Source organism: Malaya genurostris, chromosome 2 (assembly GCF_030247185.1).
Source record: "Malaya genurostris strain Urasoe2022 chromosome 2, Malgen_1.1, whole genome shotgun sequence".
NCBI lineage: Eukaryota > Metazoa > Arthropoda > Insecta > Diptera > Culicidae > Malaya > Malaya genurostris.
In genome coordinates this window covers 270,797,118-270,819,690 of record NC_080571.1, presented here as the reverse complement: position 1 = coordinate 270,819,690, position 22,573 = coordinate 270,797,118, and the positions used below count along the sequence as shown (strand labels likewise).

The window sequence follows — 22,573 nt, the reverse complement described above, 5'->3', positions numbered from 1 at the left end:
ACAGTTCGCTTTCACATCTCATCCAAGTCAGTCGATAAAACAAAACCGCTTACGTTCACTACGGTAAGCCATGAGATAAACTGGACAAGGAGACAACCACACCAAAGGACAACGGTGCTTCCTTCACACCAACCCCAAGCAACCCCAGTACACCTGTGACAGTCACCAACAACAGGGAAGTATCCCCTTCAACGAAACCATCCAACGTAACCCCTATAGAACAAAGTACACCAGCTGCAGTTAACAGCTTACCATCCAACCAACCAGCAACTGTAAACAATGTACAACAAGACGCATCTACAACAACTAGCAACGAAATCAACAACAATACCACCGATGCGGCAATGGATGACGAGACGAACCACGAAAGAAGTGCCCCTCAATCCTCGCAGGAGGGAAATGGAAGCTCCTCTCCCCCTAGCAAAAGGGTGACAACGAGATCCAACTCAAAAAAAAAATTATTTAAAAAATCGACTCAACCGGCCACGTAAAGCTTGTACGCAAAAAGGCCTGAATAAAAATATCTTTTAAATAAAAAAAATAACTTTATTGAGAAAAAACAAATAAAAAAGTTATTTAAAAACTATTATTTTAAGCATTCTAACTTAGGATATGTAAATCGTTCTAGTATGAAAACGGTTAGAAATATAGAACAAATATCTTCAACAAAGGGGCTTGAAATTGATTATTCTAAATTATTATTGAAAAATGCATTGTTCTATTTGAACTTTCAGATTTTTCAAATCCATCTAAACATCCATCTGTCCTTCTTACAGTTCCCAGTTTCCCCTTTTTTCGGGCACTATTCACAGACGTATTCGGATATCTACTGAGATCTTCAAACATCTTCTGTTTGTGAAATTCTTTTCCAGTTTAGCTCTCTGATGTGTTATAAAATGCTCCGGAATTCTCGGATATGCTCTGGATGTTTCAAAAGCCTATTCTTGAATTTGATTCAAACTTTTCTTGAATGTTGTTCAAACCACATGACATCCAGATTTTGTCGGACGTTCTTCAAAAACTCATTTCTACTCAATACAATTCCCTGTTTCCGGTCCAGAATTTTTACAATATCTTTTATAAATTTTTGAAACCACTTTTTTCTGGCAGCAATTGGTGCTATTTTTGGTATTGTGTTAACCCAAATTCAATGAAGTAATGGTTTTAAGTCAATATAATGATCATGTGGTCGTTTTCTCAAACTTGTGTGTCATATTCGCTAGAGAAATACCTTCTAACAGATAAATTTCAGACATTAACAGTGAAAAAGGTGACTCGACTTTTCCCAATTTGAATTAAACACACGTTATCAGAATGGCAAACTATTCGTTTTGCATGGGCATCCAATACGGGACATCCAATGTTCGTTGCTGCAGCTTATTTGTGATCAGTTTGCAACAAAAAATTGAGTGATTGTTACTCACATCTAATCCCTTGCATTATTCAAAAAGTGCAGTTTTGACTTGTGACTTATGACGTATTGGCAATCAGTTAAAAATAAGATTAAAACTAGTTGTCGTTTTGTTACAAGGACAGACAAGAATAACCAGGCGCGTATACAGGGGGAGGGGGGGGTTAGGGGTTCAACAACCAGGGGTTCTAAACCGGACACGGAATTAAACTGGACAGCTTAAATATCTTATAAACCTGCTATTATTTCGATTCATGGATTAACTTTGTAAACGAGCTTGGAGATGACGCGGTAAAGATGACATGGGTAGAAACCCAGTTTTAATAGATGTTTTTTTTTCAATTTCTAAAAAGTGTCCGGTTTATCCCCGGTCTCCCTTATATTATGAAAACACCCTCTGGATTTGTTTTTACTGGGTACGCGCCTGAGACAAACTGATCTTTTAGAAATATTAAAATAACTTGTATCAATAAAATTTGTTACAACTTAAAAAAAAAACAATGTTATTAGGATTATTGCAAAGTACAAGTTTCAAACTAATTTCAAATTGGCAAGCGAAATTCAATCCTAGTTGAGTAGCCTATAACGAAAATTTGTCTATATCGCAATTTATCATTAGCTAAAAGCATAACTATGTTCATGAATTAAGTAACAATAACTTATAAATGATAAAAAATATAATTTGACAAAAAAAATAGTAATTGTAAACCTAAATAGGTAATTCGTAACTTTCACTTTATTATATAACTTCACTAGAACCAATGTAACATTGAAAACATGTTCGTGCTCTTGTTGCAACATAAGGAGTGTATCGAAAATAAGCTATGCACAAATTTTTCTTTCAAATTAGGACAACAAACAATACTTTATTCAAACTAAAATTGATCCTTTATTGTACGAGGTTAAACTTGAGCATAATGAATACCAGATGAAATTTAAGTTATTCCTTCACGAAATTTCGAACTTTTGATCGAACGCTCTTCATCAAGTTCCGGACAAGTGTTGCATCGCATTTTTTGGATACTTGAGCCCAAATTTTTTTGAGTCCTGTATATTCTCAGCTGCCTTACCAGACGTTCCATGGGTAGAAGCTGAGGGCAATTTGATGGATTGAACGAAATTTATACCCTTTTCCGCAAGCCAATCGAGAGTGGTTTTGGCATAGTGAGCCGACGCCAAATCCGGCAAAAACAGTGGATGTGTACTATGCTTCTTATATAAAGGCAGCAATTTCTTCGGGAGACACTCAGATCGATAGATTTCTGCTTTTATAGTTCCAGTAGTGTCAAAAATGATTGACTTCAATCCACAGGAACATATTGCTTGTCATATCTGTTCCTTTCGACCGAATTTCTCCACTTGAATCGACCTGTCCGCATCACTCACATCCTTCCCAACGACGACAGTAAAGTATTGTGTACCTGGAAGGGGATTTGAATGCTCCTTTACATAAGTTTCATCGTCCATCAAAACGCATGCATACGGACACTGTAAAAGACGCGAATACAATTTTCGGGCCCTTGTTGCTGCTCGCTTCTTCTGTTCTATACTTTGTTTCGAGATTTTCTGCTTCTTGTAGGTCTCCAGGTGATTTCGCCTCTTGATACGCTGGATAATTCCGACACTCGTTCCTGCTTTTTTGGCCAAATCACGTATTGACATAGATTTGTTCTTTATGATAAGAGATACCACTTTCTGGTCCAGTTTCTGGTTGGAAGACCGGGTTTTCTGCCTCTTCCTGGTAGCTCATCCGAAGAATAGTATTCCTCAAGCTAATTAATGGTGGTTTTAACACTGGCATGATGAATTCCAAACCGCTTCGCCAATTTTCGCATTGTAATACCCTTCTCACTTAGCCATGTGTCCAGATCCTTAATTTTCACTTCCTTTTCAATAAGCGACATTTTGCAAACGCAGAACTTCAACCGCACAAACAAGTAAACAAACGAAAGCTGACAGCCAAACGCACAGCATGCTGTGATCTGAGCATAAAAAACCATCACAAATACATGCGTACAAAACAAATGTATGTGGATAGCTTATTTTCGATACACTCCTTAATTTGGACGTATCAGAACTAGTTACTAGTTGTGGCTTACTACTTGAGTAGAAATATAAATTCGACGTAAGACTGATTTAAAAAATAGGCGTATTTATTTTTGCTGGCACATTGTTCAAATGGTTGTAGCTCGGAAACTTTAAATTGTACAAAAATGATGTCTAAGACGATGTTGTGAGAAATCGATTGGGCACTCTCAAACTATACTTCAACAAAATTATGAGTACTCCGAGTTTCTCGTTCAAATATTTTGAGAATGGTTGAGAGCAAGTACTTTACGTGCAAATTTGTTGCCCTTGAGAGTAATAGTTTTAATAACTATTACATACCAAGAATCCTATTGCTTCAGCTCTTTCTCTTAAAATTTAAAAAAGACGCTAATTAAATTATCAGAAACGATATTTCTAGTGTCAGGTTCAAACAATTTTTGGTTTTTTCATTTAATTCTGTAAACTTTCTAATTCTCGAAAAACCGTCTAAAACTTAATCATTGACAACATTTTTGTACAATTTTCACTATCCGAGCTACAGGGATTTGAAAAAAGTGCCTGCAAAAATACATCCGCTATTTATAAAAAAACAATCAGCGTTGAGCTGAGTTTGTCTCTCCATCCGTGCTCTAACCAAATGGATGTAGGATTTCAGTTGGGAATCTTTTTTGTAAAGCTTCAGATTTGTGGACTTATACTTTTAGGAAAAACTAAGTTTTTTGTCCTCAGCTGCAGATCGCTTGCCTAATCAACGAGTATTCAGCAAACTTGCCAGTATATATCTGAGTAGCCAATTTAAGCTTTTGCTCAAGGAGTCTTTACTGACGTTTTGTCGTCCATCAATGCGTGAAATCCTCATTATAAAACTTTCGAGCTCGTGTTTTGGTTTTTAGTTTTAGTTTCTAGTTGAATTACAACAGCTGCGCCTAAATGGATCTTCCAAACAGACCTTTCGTTAGAATTGAATCTTGATGCAGCGTCCGAGATTTCTGGTTCTTTCTAATTGTCCTTAAACATACTACTTTTTTTTTTAATCAATAATATATTTTTTAAGGCACACTACTTAAGCTCTAAGATGCCAAGGACTTTTTCTAATTTTATTAACGACTAACTTAAAACTAGGATAGAATAATTGGATAATGTTGTATTGAGGTCGCAGTGGTCGACTTTGGCAGATCCAGCCTTCAGCTGGCGATCGGCACCGGCCGATGGATTGAATATGTCATGAGTCTTCCAAATGACGTTGGCCGCATCCTTCGGTCCGTGTGGGTCCGCGGGAAACACCCCCAGGCTACGAATACCCGGCGGGTGGCCCGCATGCTGTATATAGACTAGAGCGGCCTTCAGTGGGCAATGATGGTGATGTTACAGAAGAGAACGAAAAAAATATAGAGAAGTATATATTGCGGAAAACGAAGTAAAAAGGGAATATGGGAACGAAATGACTAAGAACGACAGAGATCTAATTAGTTGACATCGAGATGGTGAAGAGGTGGGGAGGGGGAAGCGAAAAGGTTAGTGACAGCAAAAAGATCTTGTTAGTTTCGATGAAGATGGTGGACAGATGAGAAATTGGGATAATCGACGGAATACGACATTATTACTGATCGTGAGTTCTCCTACGACAGTTACTGTTGTTCTTCCGAACAGTTATTGTCTGTTCAACTTTTCGAAGTGCAATACTGTTTAGAAACAACGCTGGCATCTACGGGTTTCAGGCAAGAAATACAAGAACACTACATCACACCAGCTATATTTAGATAAAATTAAAGTGGTTTGTTTCGCTCTATTTTCCTCATTAAGTACTAATCAAATTTAAAGAATTCACAATTTTTGACCCTGATGCACAACATATCCGAATCTCTAGCTCAAACAATTTGCTGTTGAATCATCGAAATCAAGCCCGACGATGTTTTTCGCTTGAAAGCCCGGAAACGATTCCACGTTAGTATGATACTGACTTTAATTCAATTTAGATAAAACTGAGACGGGTTCGCTCTAAACAGCGGTGGTAAAAGCGAACCCAGTTTGAGAATCAGAATTGAAATGGCATTGAACTTATGTTCGAAACAAACTTTAAACAAACAGTTTGACTGCAGTTACAGTGGAAACTGAATTAGGTTCGGCATCAAGCGAAAACGGCACAATTGAATTAAGCTTTATGGTTGTACGTTCCAACCTAACGCTGAAATTCCTAAACGGATTACCAGCGAGCTTGTATTTGGCTTTTCCTACATTCAGGATTTATCAAACGGCTGGATTGTTAGAAAAGAAAAGAAAGCATACTTTTAAAATGAATGGATAAGGGCATGCTCGTGTATGGAAAGAAACAGATAGGAATCAATATTCGGCACTATTTCACAGTTCCAAATTTGGAAGATAATCGTTGAAACACAGTTGACTATATGAAAATCATCTTTTAAATTTCTTAAAATTATAATGAAATAAGATAAAATTATTCATTGCTCTGAAATGTTTCGCTGTTTCGTTGTCGTTCGTCGTTGTCGTTCGTCGTTCGTCGTTCGTCGTTGTCGTTCGTCGTTCGTCGTTGTCGTTCGTCGTTGTCGTTGTCGTTCGTCGTTGTCGTTCGTCGTTGTCGTTCGTCGTTGTCGTTCGTCGTTGTCGTTCGTCGTTGTCGTTCGTCGTTGTCGTTGTCGTTCGTCGTTGTCGTTCGTCGTTGTCGTTGTCGTTGTCGTTGTCGTTGTCGTTGTCGTTGTCGTTGTCGTTGTCGTTGTCGTTGTCGTTGTCGTTGTCGTTCGTCGTTGTCGTTCGTCGTTGTCGTTCGTCGTTGTCGTTCGTCGTTGTCGTTCGTCGTTGTCGTTCGTCGTTGTCGTTCGTCGTTGTCGTTCGTCGTTGTCGTTCGTCGTTGTCGTTCGTCGTTGTCGTTCGTCGTTGTCGTTCGTCGTTGTCGTTCGTCGTTGTCGTTCGTCGTTGTCGTTCGTCGTTGTCGTTCGTCGTTGTCGTTCGTCGTTGTCGTTCGTCGTTGTCGTTCGTCGTTGTCGTTGTCGTTGTCGTTCGTCGTTGTCGTTGTCGTTCGTCGTTGTCGTTCGTCGTTGTCGTTGTCGTTGTCGTTGTCGTTGTCGTTGTCGTTGTCGTTGTCGTTGTCGTTGTCGTTGTCGTTGTCGTTGTCGTTGTCGTTGTCGTTGTCGTTGTCGTTGTCGTTGTCGTTGTCGTTGTCGTTGTCGTTGTCGTTGTCGTTGTCGTTGTCGTTGTCGTTGTCGTTGTCGTTGTCGTTGTCGTTGTCGTTGTCGTTGTCGTTGTCGTTGTCGTATTTAAAAAAAAAAACACGAACTTTAATTCAAATTCATGAAAATCTACACACTTTTTTCGCATTTATCAACTCACGTTTTAATAACATTCGCAATATGTCAACCCTTACAATCATGATTAGTTATGTTACATCATAATTTATATCATACAAGCAACAAATTTATACAACCGTACTTGTACAAATCACAATCTGCAAAACATCTTCCACATAATCGTTCCAGATGTTGCAAAGGATGCGTGGAAAATGCTTTCAAAGCAGTTTGTTTCTCTACATTTATCTCCAGGGAAGCATCGTACCATTTTGATGTACTACCCACTTCTGTCCGTCAAACACACATCGGTACACAGACTCCGAACAAACAACAACTTTTCATTTACGATAAAAATATCTCGTTGCATTTTTTTTCGGAATCATCCTATGCATTTTTCCCTTCGCTCAGAATGTTATCCAGCATCGGAACTACGCCCTGAACATGCGTGGTCTATGATCTTCAATGTGCTGAATCCCATTTCGTGTGGTATTTTTACGGTTTGTTTTTGCTTTCATTTTTGCAGACCATCATCCGGGAGATGAACCGACTGGGCATGATTGTGGATCTATCGAAATCGTCCGTCGCTACGATGAAGGATGTGCTGGCGACTTCGCAAGCACCGGTCATATTTTCCCATTCGTCAGCCCACGCCCTGTGCAACTCGAGCCGGAATGTGCAGGACTCCGTACTGGGACTGGTGACGAAAAATCGTGGCCTGGTGATGGTTAACTTTTACAATAAATTCCTCAGCTGCAGCGATAACGCCACGGTCCAGGACGCAGTAGGTGAGTACTACAGATTCAACTGATGATTTACTTCAACGACCCCGGGAATTGTGGTTGGTGCTGCCCCGAGTTCTCGTCAGCAAACACTGCAAAACAACGTGATTTTGCAACCGGCTGGCAGTTGATGGTGATTAACCCAGCCGGAGGCAATATCACGGTTATTCTCACGAGTATACGGAACTGATGTGGTTTTGAAGCTGAAACAAGCAATGTCATCGTTTTCCGTTCTATACGGGGAAACCGCATTTGTTGGCCACACAGGTATTGTAAATTTGCATCCCGTTACTGCACCGCAAAGATGCACTGTACCGATGGCGAATGGGTTGCAAACGTAATGCTATTTGGTTAAGTAGGCTTTGGATTTCCAGCATGACTAACTGAAATATGGATGTTTTAACTCAATCAAGCATCAACGATAATGATTGACAAAAACTATAGTAAAGGACATTCATAGATTTCTTATGTTGCAATTTCTTATCACAAAGATAGGAATTGGAAGGGAGACCTCTGAATCGAGTATTAACTTATATTCCAATAAAGGGCATTGTACTTCTATAACTTGCTTTAAAATTCAACCTGGATCCGACTTCCGGTTCCAGAGTAGCAGGGACGCGATGACTATGAAAAAATTCAGTCGATTTTATCAGACACCGCAAAACCGATTTTTTTAACTTTATATTTACATAGGTGTTATAGATGAATTTTGCGCAAATTCGAAAATGTTGGCAGCGCCCTCTCAGATTTGAATGAAACTTTCCGGATATGTAGACTTTATCAGAAAAATCTATTTTGTTTTTGCCTTTCTCATATAGAAAGGTTATGCAATCACTGTGAAAACCAACTTTTGAACCGGTTACCTCGTCGAGTACGCAAAATGTCTCTGTATGTGTGTGTGTGTGTGTGTGTGTGTGTGTGTGTGTGTGTGTGTAACATTTTTTTTTGCACTCACTTTTCTTGGAGATGGCTGAACCGATTTTCATGAACTCAGATTTAAATGAAAGGTGTTGTAACCCCACACAAAGTTCCTGAATTTTCTTCAAATCCGACTTCCGGTCCCGGAATTACAGAGTGATATGTGCAAAAGAAATACAAATAAGTGCACTTACTTTTCTCTGAGACAGCTGAACCGATTCTCACAAACTAAGATTCTCGGAGATGGGTGAACCGATTTTCACATACTTAGATTCAAATGAAAGATCTCTTAGTCCCATAGGGTGCTATTGAATTTTACCCGGAACGGACTTCTGATTCGGGAGTAACGGGGTAAAATGTGCAAAAAAAATTAAGAAAAAGTGCACTCTATTTTCTCAGAGACCACTTAACCGATTTGCTTCAACTAAGATTTAAATTGAAGGCCTGATAGTCTCATAGGTTGCTATTGAATTTCATCTGGATCCGACTTCCGATTCTGGAGTTATGGGGTAAAATGTGCAAAAAGAACTAAAACGTGCAATCGATTTTCTCCGAGACCGCTCATCCAATTTTTATAAACTTTGATTCAAATGAAAGGTCTTACGGTTCCATACAGTATTCCTGAATTTCATCCGGATGCGACTTCCGGTTCCGAAGTTAAAGGGAAAATGTGTTAAATATTGTACACCGGCGAAACAAAAACCGCAAAAAATGTTCTAAACTGGACTCAAAACTCCAGAAATCGATAGCCATTATCAGTAGGCAACTAAACAAACCGATTTCGGCTATCCTGGTTCCCGGTTTTCGATTAACGACGGGAGAAGATAGTCATATGCTCAAAATTGGATCTCACTCACTTTTCTCAGAGTTTGTAGGACCGATATTTCCAATCTTAGGATCAAATGAAAGGTTAGGTCTTATGGTCCTACCAAAAATTACTGCATATTTTCGGATGGCCAAATCTTATAAAAACTTCAAAATTTGAATAAAAACTTGTAGAGTTTGTACGTACGATGTTTGTTGGTGGCCGTACGGACCGACTTCGATTATACCGTTTCTCGGGTTCCGGTGCTGGAATTACATATAATAGTGAACCCACTTCGTTTTCTTAAGCATGACCCACGCGAACAAAGCACTGTGTCGTTCTTCGTGTTATACTAGTAAATGCACAAACGATTCCTTGATTTGCCACCAGGAGGCAGCACCCGCAACAGATAATGGTTTGGGCCGCTGTAACCGCAGATGGGCGCTCTCCAATCGTTTTCATCGAGCCTGGCGTCAAGGTAAATGCGACATATTATCGGGAAAGTATTCTGGAGGTTGCTTTGAAGCCGTGGGCAGACAAACATTTCGGTGGCAGACCATGGACGTTTCAGCAGGACTCGGCACCGTCTCACAAAGCTCGAGTGAACCAAGAATGGCTGAAAAACAACGTTCCGAACTTCATCACGTCCACACAATGGCTCTCGAATTCACCAGATGCGAATCCAATGGATTATTCTCTTTGGGCCATTTTGGAGAGCAAAGTCCGAACTAAAAGATACACCAGTCTCGAGGCGCTGAAAAAAGTTATTTATACCCGCGAGTGGGCCAAAATACCTGCAAATCACATTCGGCCAAACGAAGCAACTCCTTCGCTCTCTCAGGGCATCAAGTCAAGGCAAAAGGTGGTCATATCGAGCAAAAGTGAATTGATTCTGAATTTTGTATTATTTTTACACATTTTGTACTTTGAATTAAGTAAAAGTAATTTTCCAAACTGAATTTATGGCCTTTTTAATTGGTTACACTTCGAGTGCCGGACCCTGTATATGAGAAAGACATTATTGCACCACTAGGTGGATTAAAACAGTTTTTTTTTACATTTGTTCGGTTAGTAAAGTACATAACCTACAAACTAAAACAGTTTTGAGCAAAATTCAGAAGGATTGAAACGGTTTTATTCATCGTCACTCCAAATTTTAAACTGTTAAGACACTTCAACTTATAATTCCGGAACAGGAAATTGGATTCGAAAAAAAGTCCATTTGGTTCAAGTCCTCTCGCTGGGGTAATATTTTTCACAAGTCTTCATTTGTGGATTTCATTTCATTTAATCATTTCGATAATTTTCTAGTATGTCTTTCGTCGAGAAGTGATAATATCAAAAACTACTGCCAACCTGTTTTCGTTCCCAGTCGCTTTTTGGTACTCGGATTAATTATTTGTATAAACCTCTATTGAAATTATCTGAAATAACATGTTTCGTTGCACTATATCCAGAAAATAGTTCTCCGATCGGATTCAACTACGTTTGATGTATTTCCCACAAAGGTAAACATAATTTAACCAATTCACCTTTCATGAAATGAAATATTTGAACAGGTCTGTGTTCCCATTTTTTTCACTTTTCCTTCGTAAAGTGATATAGAAGATATTTCCTCCATATAACCTAATCTAGCTTTGATATATTTCTCAATAAAACCATAAATTATGCTTCACACGGATGGATGAAACTAATTTTGAAAACTCATCAGTTCCGTTTTGTACGTATGACCATATCTTCAATAAACCTAAACCACAGAAGCAAAGTTACTACGATTAAGTACAATTCTCATGCGCTACGCGTACATTTGATTTCCTTGCTTGAATCTGCAAGGTATCTGCCTTCGTTCTTCCAAGGCCGATTGAAATTAATTTCCAGCGCCCTGGCAACGAATCACGTTGGATGGCTGGATGGCTGACAAAGAGGCACCCGTAAACCACATCTCAGGCCAACCAATTGACCTGCTCGCCTGAACAAACGTTGACCCGGGGAAAGAAATTACGAGAAATATGAGTGTTTCCGAGCGCCGGCAGTCAGCAGCATTCCGTTCCAGATGTAGATTTCCTGGTTGTTGTTTTCGCTTCTAGCACCATGTAATAACAGATGCGAGACGGAAACAATTCATGGAAAGCAGGCACTGGAAGAAGGCTAACTTCCTTTCCGAAAGGCTGTGTGTGGTAGCTGCTGGCTGCAGGGAAAACAACAGCAGTAACCGTCTACCCTTCGTCAAACAACCGTACAAAGTACAGATGATGCACAAACACATGCACACAAAGCCCACCGGTCGGTTCGGTCGGTACACGGAACGAGGGGGAAAGAGTGAAACAGTGGCAAGGCAAGCAACCGACCTTGTTCCATCGTTTCGGTTGAATCCGCCGCACCAAGCCCGATCCCAAACGCCGCGGGTGGAAGGATATATTTTTCTCTGGAACTGTCTACATACGACCTGTTTGAGGCTGTTCGAACCGGTGATGGTGGAGCCTGGCTGGCAGTGGCTTGTTCCGGTAGGCAATAACAGAGGTGCCTCCGGGCCCGTGGAGGTGATTCAATCTCCATCGAATTTTCACGGTCCATGAACAACCCAAATCTGTTCTCGTATAATGTGATTCGAAAACCGGCTTAGATTTGGAGTCTCCGTTAGACCTATCATTATTGTTAATATTTTATGATGTACGATATCGTTGGAATTTTTTACCCATCATTTTGCTTCACCAACCAAAATTATCATATCCTTTCTTATCGCGTTATCTCAATAGATTGGGTAACTGAAAATTGTGTGCAATTATTTGTATTGTGGAATGTAAAAATCAGACCGAGAGTATCTCTCAACCGAAAACATTAAATCGGATCAAACCTTACCAGAGCTTTAGTTAGACACCAAAAATTCGAACACCCCTACAAACGAACTGACTGAGTTTGTCCTCAAAAGATCCACGCATAACGGAACAACATCACACAGGCAGGAACCTCAGGCCACCTTACGAACAAAACGTTCGTGCTAGCTATGGAACATCCTTGTAGCCACGAGCAAACATCCCCAGATAGGACATCCTATCGACGAATGCCCTCAGAGGAACACGTCGCACTTGAAACGTCTGAAATAAAATAAATGGGCTTGCTGATGTCATAGAAGTTTAATATGTTAACCAGTGGGACTGAGTACAGCGTAGTTGTGGGACATTTGTTTTATGACTCAAAATGTCTCTTACTTTTCACAATGCCGACTGCTATTGTCCTGTATTTTACTGTATCGACCAATTAGTTCTGTCATCACAAACAGAATGAAAAATCTGAAGACGAGACAGAAATCTGAATGATTCACAGAAATGCCAACAACAGAAGCATTTAGTAAATAAATCAAAGATGAATGTCACGTTCTGATGCAACCATCAAACAGATCTCAACACACCTGGAGGCAGTGCTTCTTTCTCGACACATTTTTTATTGTCCTGAAATTTATCTCCGTTTCCGCATTATTCCGTTGCTTAAGACGAGAAATCTCAGGAATGCTCAGGAGCTTGATCGGAGTTTTAAGACATCTCCGACAGCGAATAACAAAGAAAATGAATCAAATAAAATTGTAATTAAATTTTCTGTCACCGAAGGCAACACCACGAAACAAAACCTTCCGTAAAAAGTTTTGCCTTGTCGACGACATCAGCGAAAAATGCAGCCTCCTCGATTCACGAAAAGTGCAACCACATTTGTTTCCCAGACTGCCGCTAACGTCTTTCTTTAGTAGCTAAAAGTTAGTTTTCTTTTGGAGTTTCATCAGTTTTTGCATTCCAGCTTCTTAACCCGGAACGTAGCGAATGTAGCTCTTCCCTTTCCGGAATCAGTCTTTCGCGGCTGGATAATAAACCGAACGGCAACGGAGCAGACTTGCGTCTGCATGAAATGAGTTCTCGCGCAATCCTTTTTCTTTCACATTGACGACTTTTTTTACCGCTATGATTTTTTTTTCTGCCTCTTAAACTCGGTAACCGTATAGTTTTCCACCGTAATCCAGCGAAGGAAGAGTGGAACATTATGATTTGCAGCAACCATTCAGGATTGTTATGCTGTGCACTTCCCGTTTTTATCGACGCTAACGTGTTTATTCTGATAATATTCAGCTTTTCCATTGATCTGTTTCGTCTTGAGCACCAATTCAAAAAACGATTTGGAAACAAAACTTCTAGATCATTTACCTTCAAAGCTTTTAAAACCTTTCGGTGTGATCTCTAGTGGTGTAACGAAACGAAAATTTCACCTTTAATTCAAAAGCATTTTCTTTTCACAAAATTTTTTGGGTTTTGATTGTGGGAGTACCCAAGTAACAATTTTTGTTACGCTAGCTTGTTTGTGACTAGTTTGCAACCAGATATTTGAGTGATTGTTACTAACATCTAACCACTTGCATGACTCAAAAAGCGCAGTTTCTACTAGTTGTTAAGTCGGCTAAAAATAAGTTATCGTTACGTTGTAATGCCATACTGAAATAACTTATCTTCCCATAACTTGAAAATAACTTGCTTTCAAGTAAACTAGTTGAATCTTATACACCATCGATATTATAAACATTGAATGAATCCAGAATACTTTTATATCATCAATAAAAAAGCAGAAGATTACTTTAAATCAAAGGTGGAAATAAGCCCATTTTGCACAGGAAAATGTGAATCAAGATTTCCGATTGTGAAGCAGAAAACTGAACACCGTGAATTATAAAATTTGGTAACTAAAATGGCGATTAGTTTTTTAATTGTGGGAAGTGTATATTACACAGAGTAGCAGCAGACCTTATCCGTACGCGCTCTTTTTATTGCGAGACAAACTTGTTCTTATTCTCAAAAGACAACCATGCGCAAGCGAAGAGCATTAGCTGCTCTCAAAAACTCGTTCGCGCATTTAAGAACCGCGGCAGAAATGGATGTACAACGTTTCGCTCGTTCTCAGCGCGTTTAACCAAGAACGGAGTTCGAGTGCTCCATTCGCATGAGAACAGGTGTAGCAACTTGTGCTAATTAACTCTCCGACAAGTCCCCGATCACAATATAATATTCATATAATTTTGTAATAATATTAAACCCTTCATTTTTGGCAGGTGTGTTTTCTGAGACTTGTTTAATTATTTTCCTCAGCGTACGGCACAATTGTTAATAATTAGGTTTTCAGAAGCAGGGAAAAATATCTGTAACTATTCAATCATTCTAATTTTTTTAACTACTTCTTGAAAATTCTGATGCGATTTTAATCAACACCACCTTAAAATTTATTTAAAATTGTTTGCGTGGTACATAAAAATAATTCAAATATGATCTAGAATTAAATATAGTAATCACGTTAGTAATTTTAATTATATTAAACTACTTTTTAAACCTAAAGATATCGATAATTGAAGTAATTTTTCAGACTTTCATGAATTTTGATTCCGAAAAATATTTGAATAGGCATATGTTTTCGAACTTAATTCGACCAGACCAGATAAAAATATCTGAATTCTATACAATTAGATTAAAATGACAGGTTCGTCATTAATATCCAGTACACAAAAAAATCTTTTAGATCTCAAACAACATGTAGGTTAAATAGTGGACTGCAAGCGCATACGAAATATTAATAAAGCAAACTACTTTGAATCTGTTAGATAAAATACATTCGGTTATCCAATTCAAAGTGGAAAAATCAAAATCAAGCAATCATTAAATCGTAATCACTAACAAAGATGATCAATTGTGATCTTCCCCAATAATCACTACAGATCTAATCTTTTCAAGATCAGTTGATCAGTGATCTTTGAATCACATCGATCAAAATCAATACTGATCGGTGGTGAGTTTGAGCTACTATTATCACTGATTCCTGTAAGATCAAATTACTGGATTACATCTAAAATCGTTGATTCCAATGAGGGGCGTAAAAATTAGTTACAACAGTAATCCTACAGTAATTTTTAACTAAGGATAATGCGTGTCAATTGGACTTTAAAAATCATGGAAAATTGCAAATTGTGCATCTTTGGAAAGTTTAGTGATGGGAATATTAAAGGAGTTTGAACATCAATGATTTTTATCAATTTATATGCATGAGGGTGCTCAATTTGAGGAAAATTGTCAATTTGTAACTTTCAAGAATGCTCCTTCAACAGTATTTATCGCCAGAGTTGGGAAACATATCGGTTTCGTTACGACACGGTTTACAAAGTTTCAACACATGTTCTCCTTTGATACAAAGCGTATTCGATTTCGCAACCTGTTGTTTAATTGCAATAAAATGAATACTAGATGAAAGTAAAAGAATGTTAGATGAATGTTAATTTTACAGTTTTCGCTGCGCAATATCAATACGCAATTCAAAATTAGTAAAATCTAACCACCAAATATTGATTATAGCGACAAAAGACTTTGTTTTACTTCCAGCTGGTTGATGCTGATGATGTTCATGCATTATCATTACCCAATGAAACGTTATTTGACATCAATTTAATTTAATGAAGTAACTGGAGCGCAGCATTTCAATGGTGCGTTTGAAATGGCGTAGTAATCTATATATATATATATATATATATATATATATATATATATATATATATATATATATATATATATATATATATATATATATATATATATATATATATATATATATATATATATATATATATATATATAAATGCAGAGATCATTCTTTGTAATCGCATTACGTAAGAACGGATGAACGAATTTGGATGATTCTTTTTTTGTTTGATAAGTTTTTATCCCTACCTGGTTCAAAAAAATAAGGAAAACTTACCGGAAAAGTGGTAAAAATCCATAAAGATGTTTTGTATGGACAATGGAATTTTCCACTGAAAAAGTCGCCAATGATTGCTAAATCTACGGTTCATGTTTGGCGCGAAACGAGTTGCATAAGTGTTTGGCCGTCGAAGAAAGGAATACTAGATCGTTGAAAAAATTGTTTGGCACGCTACGAGTTGTTTTGTGTGGAGATTTCACATGCATACTTGATCGATTCTTTATTTCGAGCCACGTGCTTGATTGTGTATCAAAATTATTACTTGCCAAATGACTCAATGACGGAATACATGTGACTGTTCTTGAAAAGCCACTGTAGGCAGGAGAAAAATTTCTGATATTTACCAGTTAATGAATTGTGTTCAATGGAGTCAGATGAATAGTATTGGTCATCGCGGGCGCGAGTTTTACAATTCATAAAATTTTTGAATGAATCAAAATGAAGCGCTAAGCCCAAACTAAGAGATTTTCACTGCATTTTGCTTTCTAATTATTTAGATTAGACTAAGCGCACATAACAAGTGGCAATTAGATTAATGTCCATAACGGAACGAGACCACCATTTTATATTTCATATTCTGTGGAGAATGTTCAAACTGATAAGATCAATACCAATTTAAAATTTAAGCGTCGTCTCTCCAAACAACCAAAAGTTCCACATTATCTGAAAAATATACACTTTATTACAGCTCTCAGGTACGCGTGGCACTTTATGGCAACTTGAACATACAGAACAAGTTCTGAGAAAACTTTCTCGCTGCATAAAATCTCTACAAGGAACTGCTTCAAAGTGTTTTCTGTTGCGTCGGGTGAACATTCAAGTATGAGTAATTCCTTAAAAACGGGTTGTTCATAATGCTGTTTAAACCAAATCTTATTTGTACGAACTTTCACTTACTTGGGCTAAATACAATCTGTAAACATATCTCAATCTACCGAATGAATAACTCTTGAAGAGAAACTCTGCAACATTGTGTTAGTGGTTAGTGAGCTTTTTTTCGATTATCGAAAGCAAGAATCACATCTGGAAGAGAAAACGGTGCACCTTATATCTTTTATGTCGAAGCCATTAGAGAGGAATCTCTGTTCAGTGCTTTGATTCAAAGGATGAGATGATAATCTGTACATTTGTTCAATTTTTGCTTAACAGAAGTATTTCACATTTTCACAATAATTTTTGGTGATATTTCGTTTTGAGCTAATATGTGTCGAATTCCGTTGATTGTAGGTTAAGTAATCAGAAAAATGATGGAGAGAAACATTAACCACTTAGCCGTTTGACAATTCTGCTGTCCGTAAACATAAATATTTTTTGGGCGAGACGAAGTTCGACGGGTCAGCTAGTATCAAAATATATCTTATCAAAAATCATTCGTAGCAGAATTCATTATTATATCTACAATAAATATGTTATATGAAAAGATAATACTAACTATTTTTATTTGTACTGTGAATCAAAAACTTTGCTTAGCAAGCAGGGGTGGAAGCTTTAAATCACAAACTTGAAACAAGGTACAAATTTCACAACGATTTCACAAATTTCACAACTGTCGAGCGGAATTCAATTTTAATTAACTGTTTTTTATGCGCCTTCAATCAAAATCTGTTTATAAAGATATAAAAAATAAACAAAAAAATAACCCTATGTTCAGAATGCTCGAAATTATTCCAAGTAGCGTGATTTCTTATCATTTTAAATTGATATATCATGAGAATTATAATATTATCACAATCGATGTTCAATCCCTATATTATTTTCTTCGAGTTTATGACAGTGCATAGAACAAAAATTACTTTTCTGCCTTTCACTATTTTCGGTAAAAAGTAGTTTTGATAATAATTTCTGACACTATGGGTCTCCCAGGTTCCATTCAAAAGTCGGGTTTTCGATTTATATCGAATATTCAGAAGTAGAACATTGAACATTGAATGCCTCCGCTCTCGTTCCAGTAAAATCCCAATCTTGCGTGTAAATTTAAACACTCGTGTAAAACTACGCAAAACATCACATTTATTTTATGTGCCTTCGATTTGGCGTGCTTTTACATGAAATTTTTTAAGTGTGTAGTTAAAATTTGTTGGATCATATTACATTTTCACACCTTATCTATTTATACTGTTTTTAGTTAGTGAAATACAAATGTTAGAGAGTTTAACATACGAGCTACTGTTATCAATACTTTAATGCGCTGAAAAAATATCTATCAGAACAAATTGGCTCAAATGGCACGTTCTAAATGGCACTGTTCCCATTATTTGATCTGTTTAGAACTCCCGAACATTTTTTGCAATCATCAAGTTTTAGAGCTATTTCAGAGCCTTTTGTTTGTCAAAAAATTGCTACCGTCCAGACGCTTGCCGGTGGATGAGTTTTTAACTAAGAGATTCTCAATAATGTAGACCTTGAGCAAAGAAAGTCGCTCTGAAACTTTGACCTTTAGAAATACGCTGCTCAAGCATGCTAGTGTCATCTGGTAGAGTGAATTCGCATTATTATTCTCTCCATTTGATACATTCTACTTACCTAATAAGTTCCAAATTATTTCGCAACACCTCAAAAGAAATATTTCCTAACAATTTGTATACCAAATGATGTACAAAATACTACTGTAAGTTTGCTGAATTTGGTGTTAGCTGTCAGCAGAAGCGAAATAATCATTCAAAGTCCAAATTAGTCCGAATTCCACATGATCCTAAGATTCCTTATTGCCTGAGCCGAATTGAAGAACACATCTCAGTACAATACTAGATTTTCTGAGTTTCGTTTCGGAAGTCGGATTTCACAGTTATTACGCATTCAAGAAGAGGGAGATCAGATAGAAAACATAGTTTGAAAGGAATTCAATTTTACTTTCGTTGTTTGGTAATAACATCGAAGTTCTATATCTTATTAAGATTCCAGGGTATTTAAACTGATAGCATAAATAGTTTACAGTTTTGATGTTTTGATATTGATATTTCAATTGGTAAAATGACCAAATCGGTTAAAAATGGAGTAATCAATAAATACGAATATCAAAACCGTGGAGATGCTCTAGTACTGAAAACGTGCATGATACTCCGTACATGCCGATCGAAGTTTATAGTTCGTCGGAACTCATTTTTCAAATCTCCTTTTTTGACTCAATAGTTGGTTAAGCATCTTCACGGTAAAGAGAAAGTATCAGGAATCAGAACAAATTGGCTCTGGTGGCACGTTCTCCTAATTATCTGGAGATTTGTGCCTTGTCATGTCTTCTCATCATTATCCTGATTGGAAGGGAAGGATAAAAATAATGTGAGAAAGCCACAGACGCATAGTGCAATATACCATACGAATCAGCTCGACGGGAACTGAAAATTTCTGAGGTATGTGTTTAAATGACCGTCGCTTCCGGTTATGGAAATATAATGGTATAACTGACGTAACCGACAAAATGCGGTATTTCTTACCGCTCAATTTTCTCCGAGATGGTAGAGCTAATTTTCACAAATCTAGTCTTGTTATAAAGCTACTATTGAACTTAGTGTGAAATTCTAAAATCAAATGGTTGTCACTCTCGGTTCTGAAGGTATCATAGTATAAGTGACGTAACCGGCAAATCGCACATTCTTCATCAGTTGAATTTCCTCGACGATCCCAGTGTTATTTTATGCAACAAAATTTCTCGGAAATCTATTCCGAAAGACTTAGACTCGTTTGAAAGCTCTCATTGGGTTATTTGATAAGCTCATAATACTAACGTCCGAGGATAGAATCTGTCAAATGTTTTAATGAGACTATTTAAATGGTAAGAGAAAGGCAATATCGCTTCACTTGCTGGATTAAGAAAGGTTTTTGATACTTGAAATCGATCCAGGTGTTCGTGAAAACAAATTCCTGCACTTTTTTTCTTGATTTCAATCAATAAATCTTCCATGTGGTTGAAAAATAAACAAATCAGTTCATTCTGCTCAAAATTGCAATTCATGAAAAGCAAAAATCTTAGTCTAAAACTCTTCCGTTTTTCTGAAAATTGCTCAAGAAATATTATTTCAGTTTCAGCTCACTAACACTAACACATCTGATTAGCATTCCCATATGGATTTTCTCTTGGAGAAATTATTGCGAAACAAAGATTTACGTACCTTTTAAAAAAAAAGTTTGTTTTAAATTCAAACGTTCAAACCACTTTGATGAACTGGTTGCACTGCATATAGGAATACAAAGATCTATAACATACGTACCAAATCCAAGGTGTTTTAGTGGGTAGTTCCAATCAACAGTTGGGTAGTCCTGTGGAGAGTCCCACACTCCGTGCGTAAATGCATTTCACCTTGAAAAAAAAAAATACGTTCCAAATCAAATGTACGTAACACAAATTTCCAACACAAGTAAACTTGATTTACATTTGATTCTTAAAGCATTTGTTTTTGTGAACCCCCCGACCAGCCAAGAACGGTGATTCAACGAGCATAATAGCAAATAATAGCACAAAATCAAGCTTTTCCACGATTGCTCGTTATTTGGGCTCAAAACTCGTCATATTTAAGGTAAAGATCAGTTTTAATCCTTTTAATGGTGTAATAATGACTTTCTTATATCACTCATGTTATCACATATAGTAATGATGCATGTATCGAAATAATTTTGTTCATGCCTCTGCTAATACAACTTACAATATGAAACAATTCCACTATTTCCAGTATTTCTAGAATCGGGATAGTCGGACTCGCTTTGTGAAATTGACTATAGATGGAAGCAATTTTGAGACCTGTTTATAAGTTTTTTTTTTGTGTTTTTGCTAAACCAAACCAAGTGACGGTACACAATATTTAATACTCTTCACCCTGTAATTCCGGAACCGGGAGTCGGAACCGAATGAAATTCAGGAGTTTCTCATGGAATCACTAGACCTTTCATTTGAATCTTAGGTTGTGAAAATTGGTCAAGAAATCTTTGAAATAAAAAAATGAGAATACGACCAATATTTCCGGTGCTTCTAGAACCGTAAACCGAGTACCAAGATAACCGGAGAATCGGTTTATTTCGCCTTCTACTGGCAATGACTACCAATTGAAATAGTTTTGACCGCGGTTTAGATTTTATTTTTGTTTTTTGCTTCATCGTTTTATTCGACGATTTATAATGTTTATCACATTTCACACTGTAAGAAAGTCGGATTTTTCCTGTAACACGGCTCATTAGGCGGCGCACACCTTCTTTGTCCATCGTTTCAGCTATCTTATTCCACCAGGTCGTCATCTGATTGATGTCTTTGACAACCTTTCCCTTTGCCTTGAGTCTCCTCTTCATGATTGCCCAGTATTTCTCAATAGGCTGAAGTTGGGGGCAGTTGGGTGGGTTAAAGTTTCCGGAACAAACTTGACCCCTTTCTCTGCATACCATTCTTGAACGACTTTGCTGTAATGACAGCTTGCCAAATCTAGCCGAAACATTACGGGATGGTCGTGGGATCGAATGAACGGCAAAATTCGTTTTTGGAGACACTCTTTTTGGTATAGTGCCGATGTCATTGTTTTTTTTTTTTTTTTATATCGTTTATTTGCCCTGTCATTGTCTTATTTGTAACGAAAACTTTCGTTTTTTGCCACAGCTGCAAATGCTTTGCCAAATCATAAATTTTTTTGCGAATTTGTCGGCAAAAACAAATTTAAATTTGGCTTGAACATCCCCCCGAGCCGTTGCCAAGTAAAATTTTTGACCTGGGATTTGCCCGAAGTCAGCCTTGACATAGGTTTCATCGTTCATCAGAAGACACCCGTCGAACTTGGTCAGCACCTGGTCATATAGTTTTCGAGCACGAATTTTGACCACACTATTCTGTTTATGGTCCGATTTGGCTGTTTGCTAGCTCGATACGACTTGATTCCTTCCCGGAGTCGAGTTCTCCTCACGGTACTATGGGCAGCACCGAATTTTCTAGTCAAATCACGGTCCGACAGATTAGGATTCCTCTTAATCGTCTTCAAAATCTTACCACGCAGTTTCCGGTCGACAGTTCCACTCCGACGATTGGCTTGAGGCTTCTAAATCGTCGTCAATGTTTCCTTATTCTGTTTGATAACGCGCCATACGGTATTTCTGGGCAATTTTAGCTGTTTAGCTGGCCTACCCAAGTAGCAAATGTAACTTATCGAAATTTAAAAATGTTCAAATTGTTTAAATATTATTATTTATGTTATCTATGTTCAGAAAAAATTTAAACATATTAAAATTGATTGTGCAACTTATCATTGTAAAGTTTCACAATACTACCGAAAAAAATCACTGTAGAACTACTTTCAGTACGTCTAAATCAACTATGCAACAGATCACCAACTTGTCCATATTGCACTAACAGTTGTAGAAGTTCTGCAAAAATTTTCGCATCATCATGTAAAATGGAAGTAACTACACCAATTGTGCAACTTATAAAAAAAAATTTCAAATGGCTGTCATAATTGTATTGGACACAAAATATGTCGAAATGATTATTAATCTCTTGTGGAAGAAAAATTAACAAAATGATGCTCTCCTCAAGATAAAAATTGATAAGCCGAATTAGAACCTT

General features: G+C 37.4%; 1 protein-coding gene across 3 annotated transcripts in view; it reads left to right on the top strand.

Moving 5' to 3' along the window:
• The window catches only part of LOC131430028 (uncharacterized), a 108,865-nt gene that overhangs the window by 75,271 nt on the left and 11,021 nt on the right, over positions 1–22,573 (top strand). For all 3 annotated transcript variants that reach the window (XM_058594639.1, XM_058594638.1, XM_058594637.1), the window contains one exon: positions 7,286–7,547. In XM_058594639.1, the coding sequence (XP_058450622.1) occupies positions 7,286–7,547 (262 nt within the window). The remainder of the gene's footprint in view (positions 1–7,285; positions 7,548–22,573) is intronic.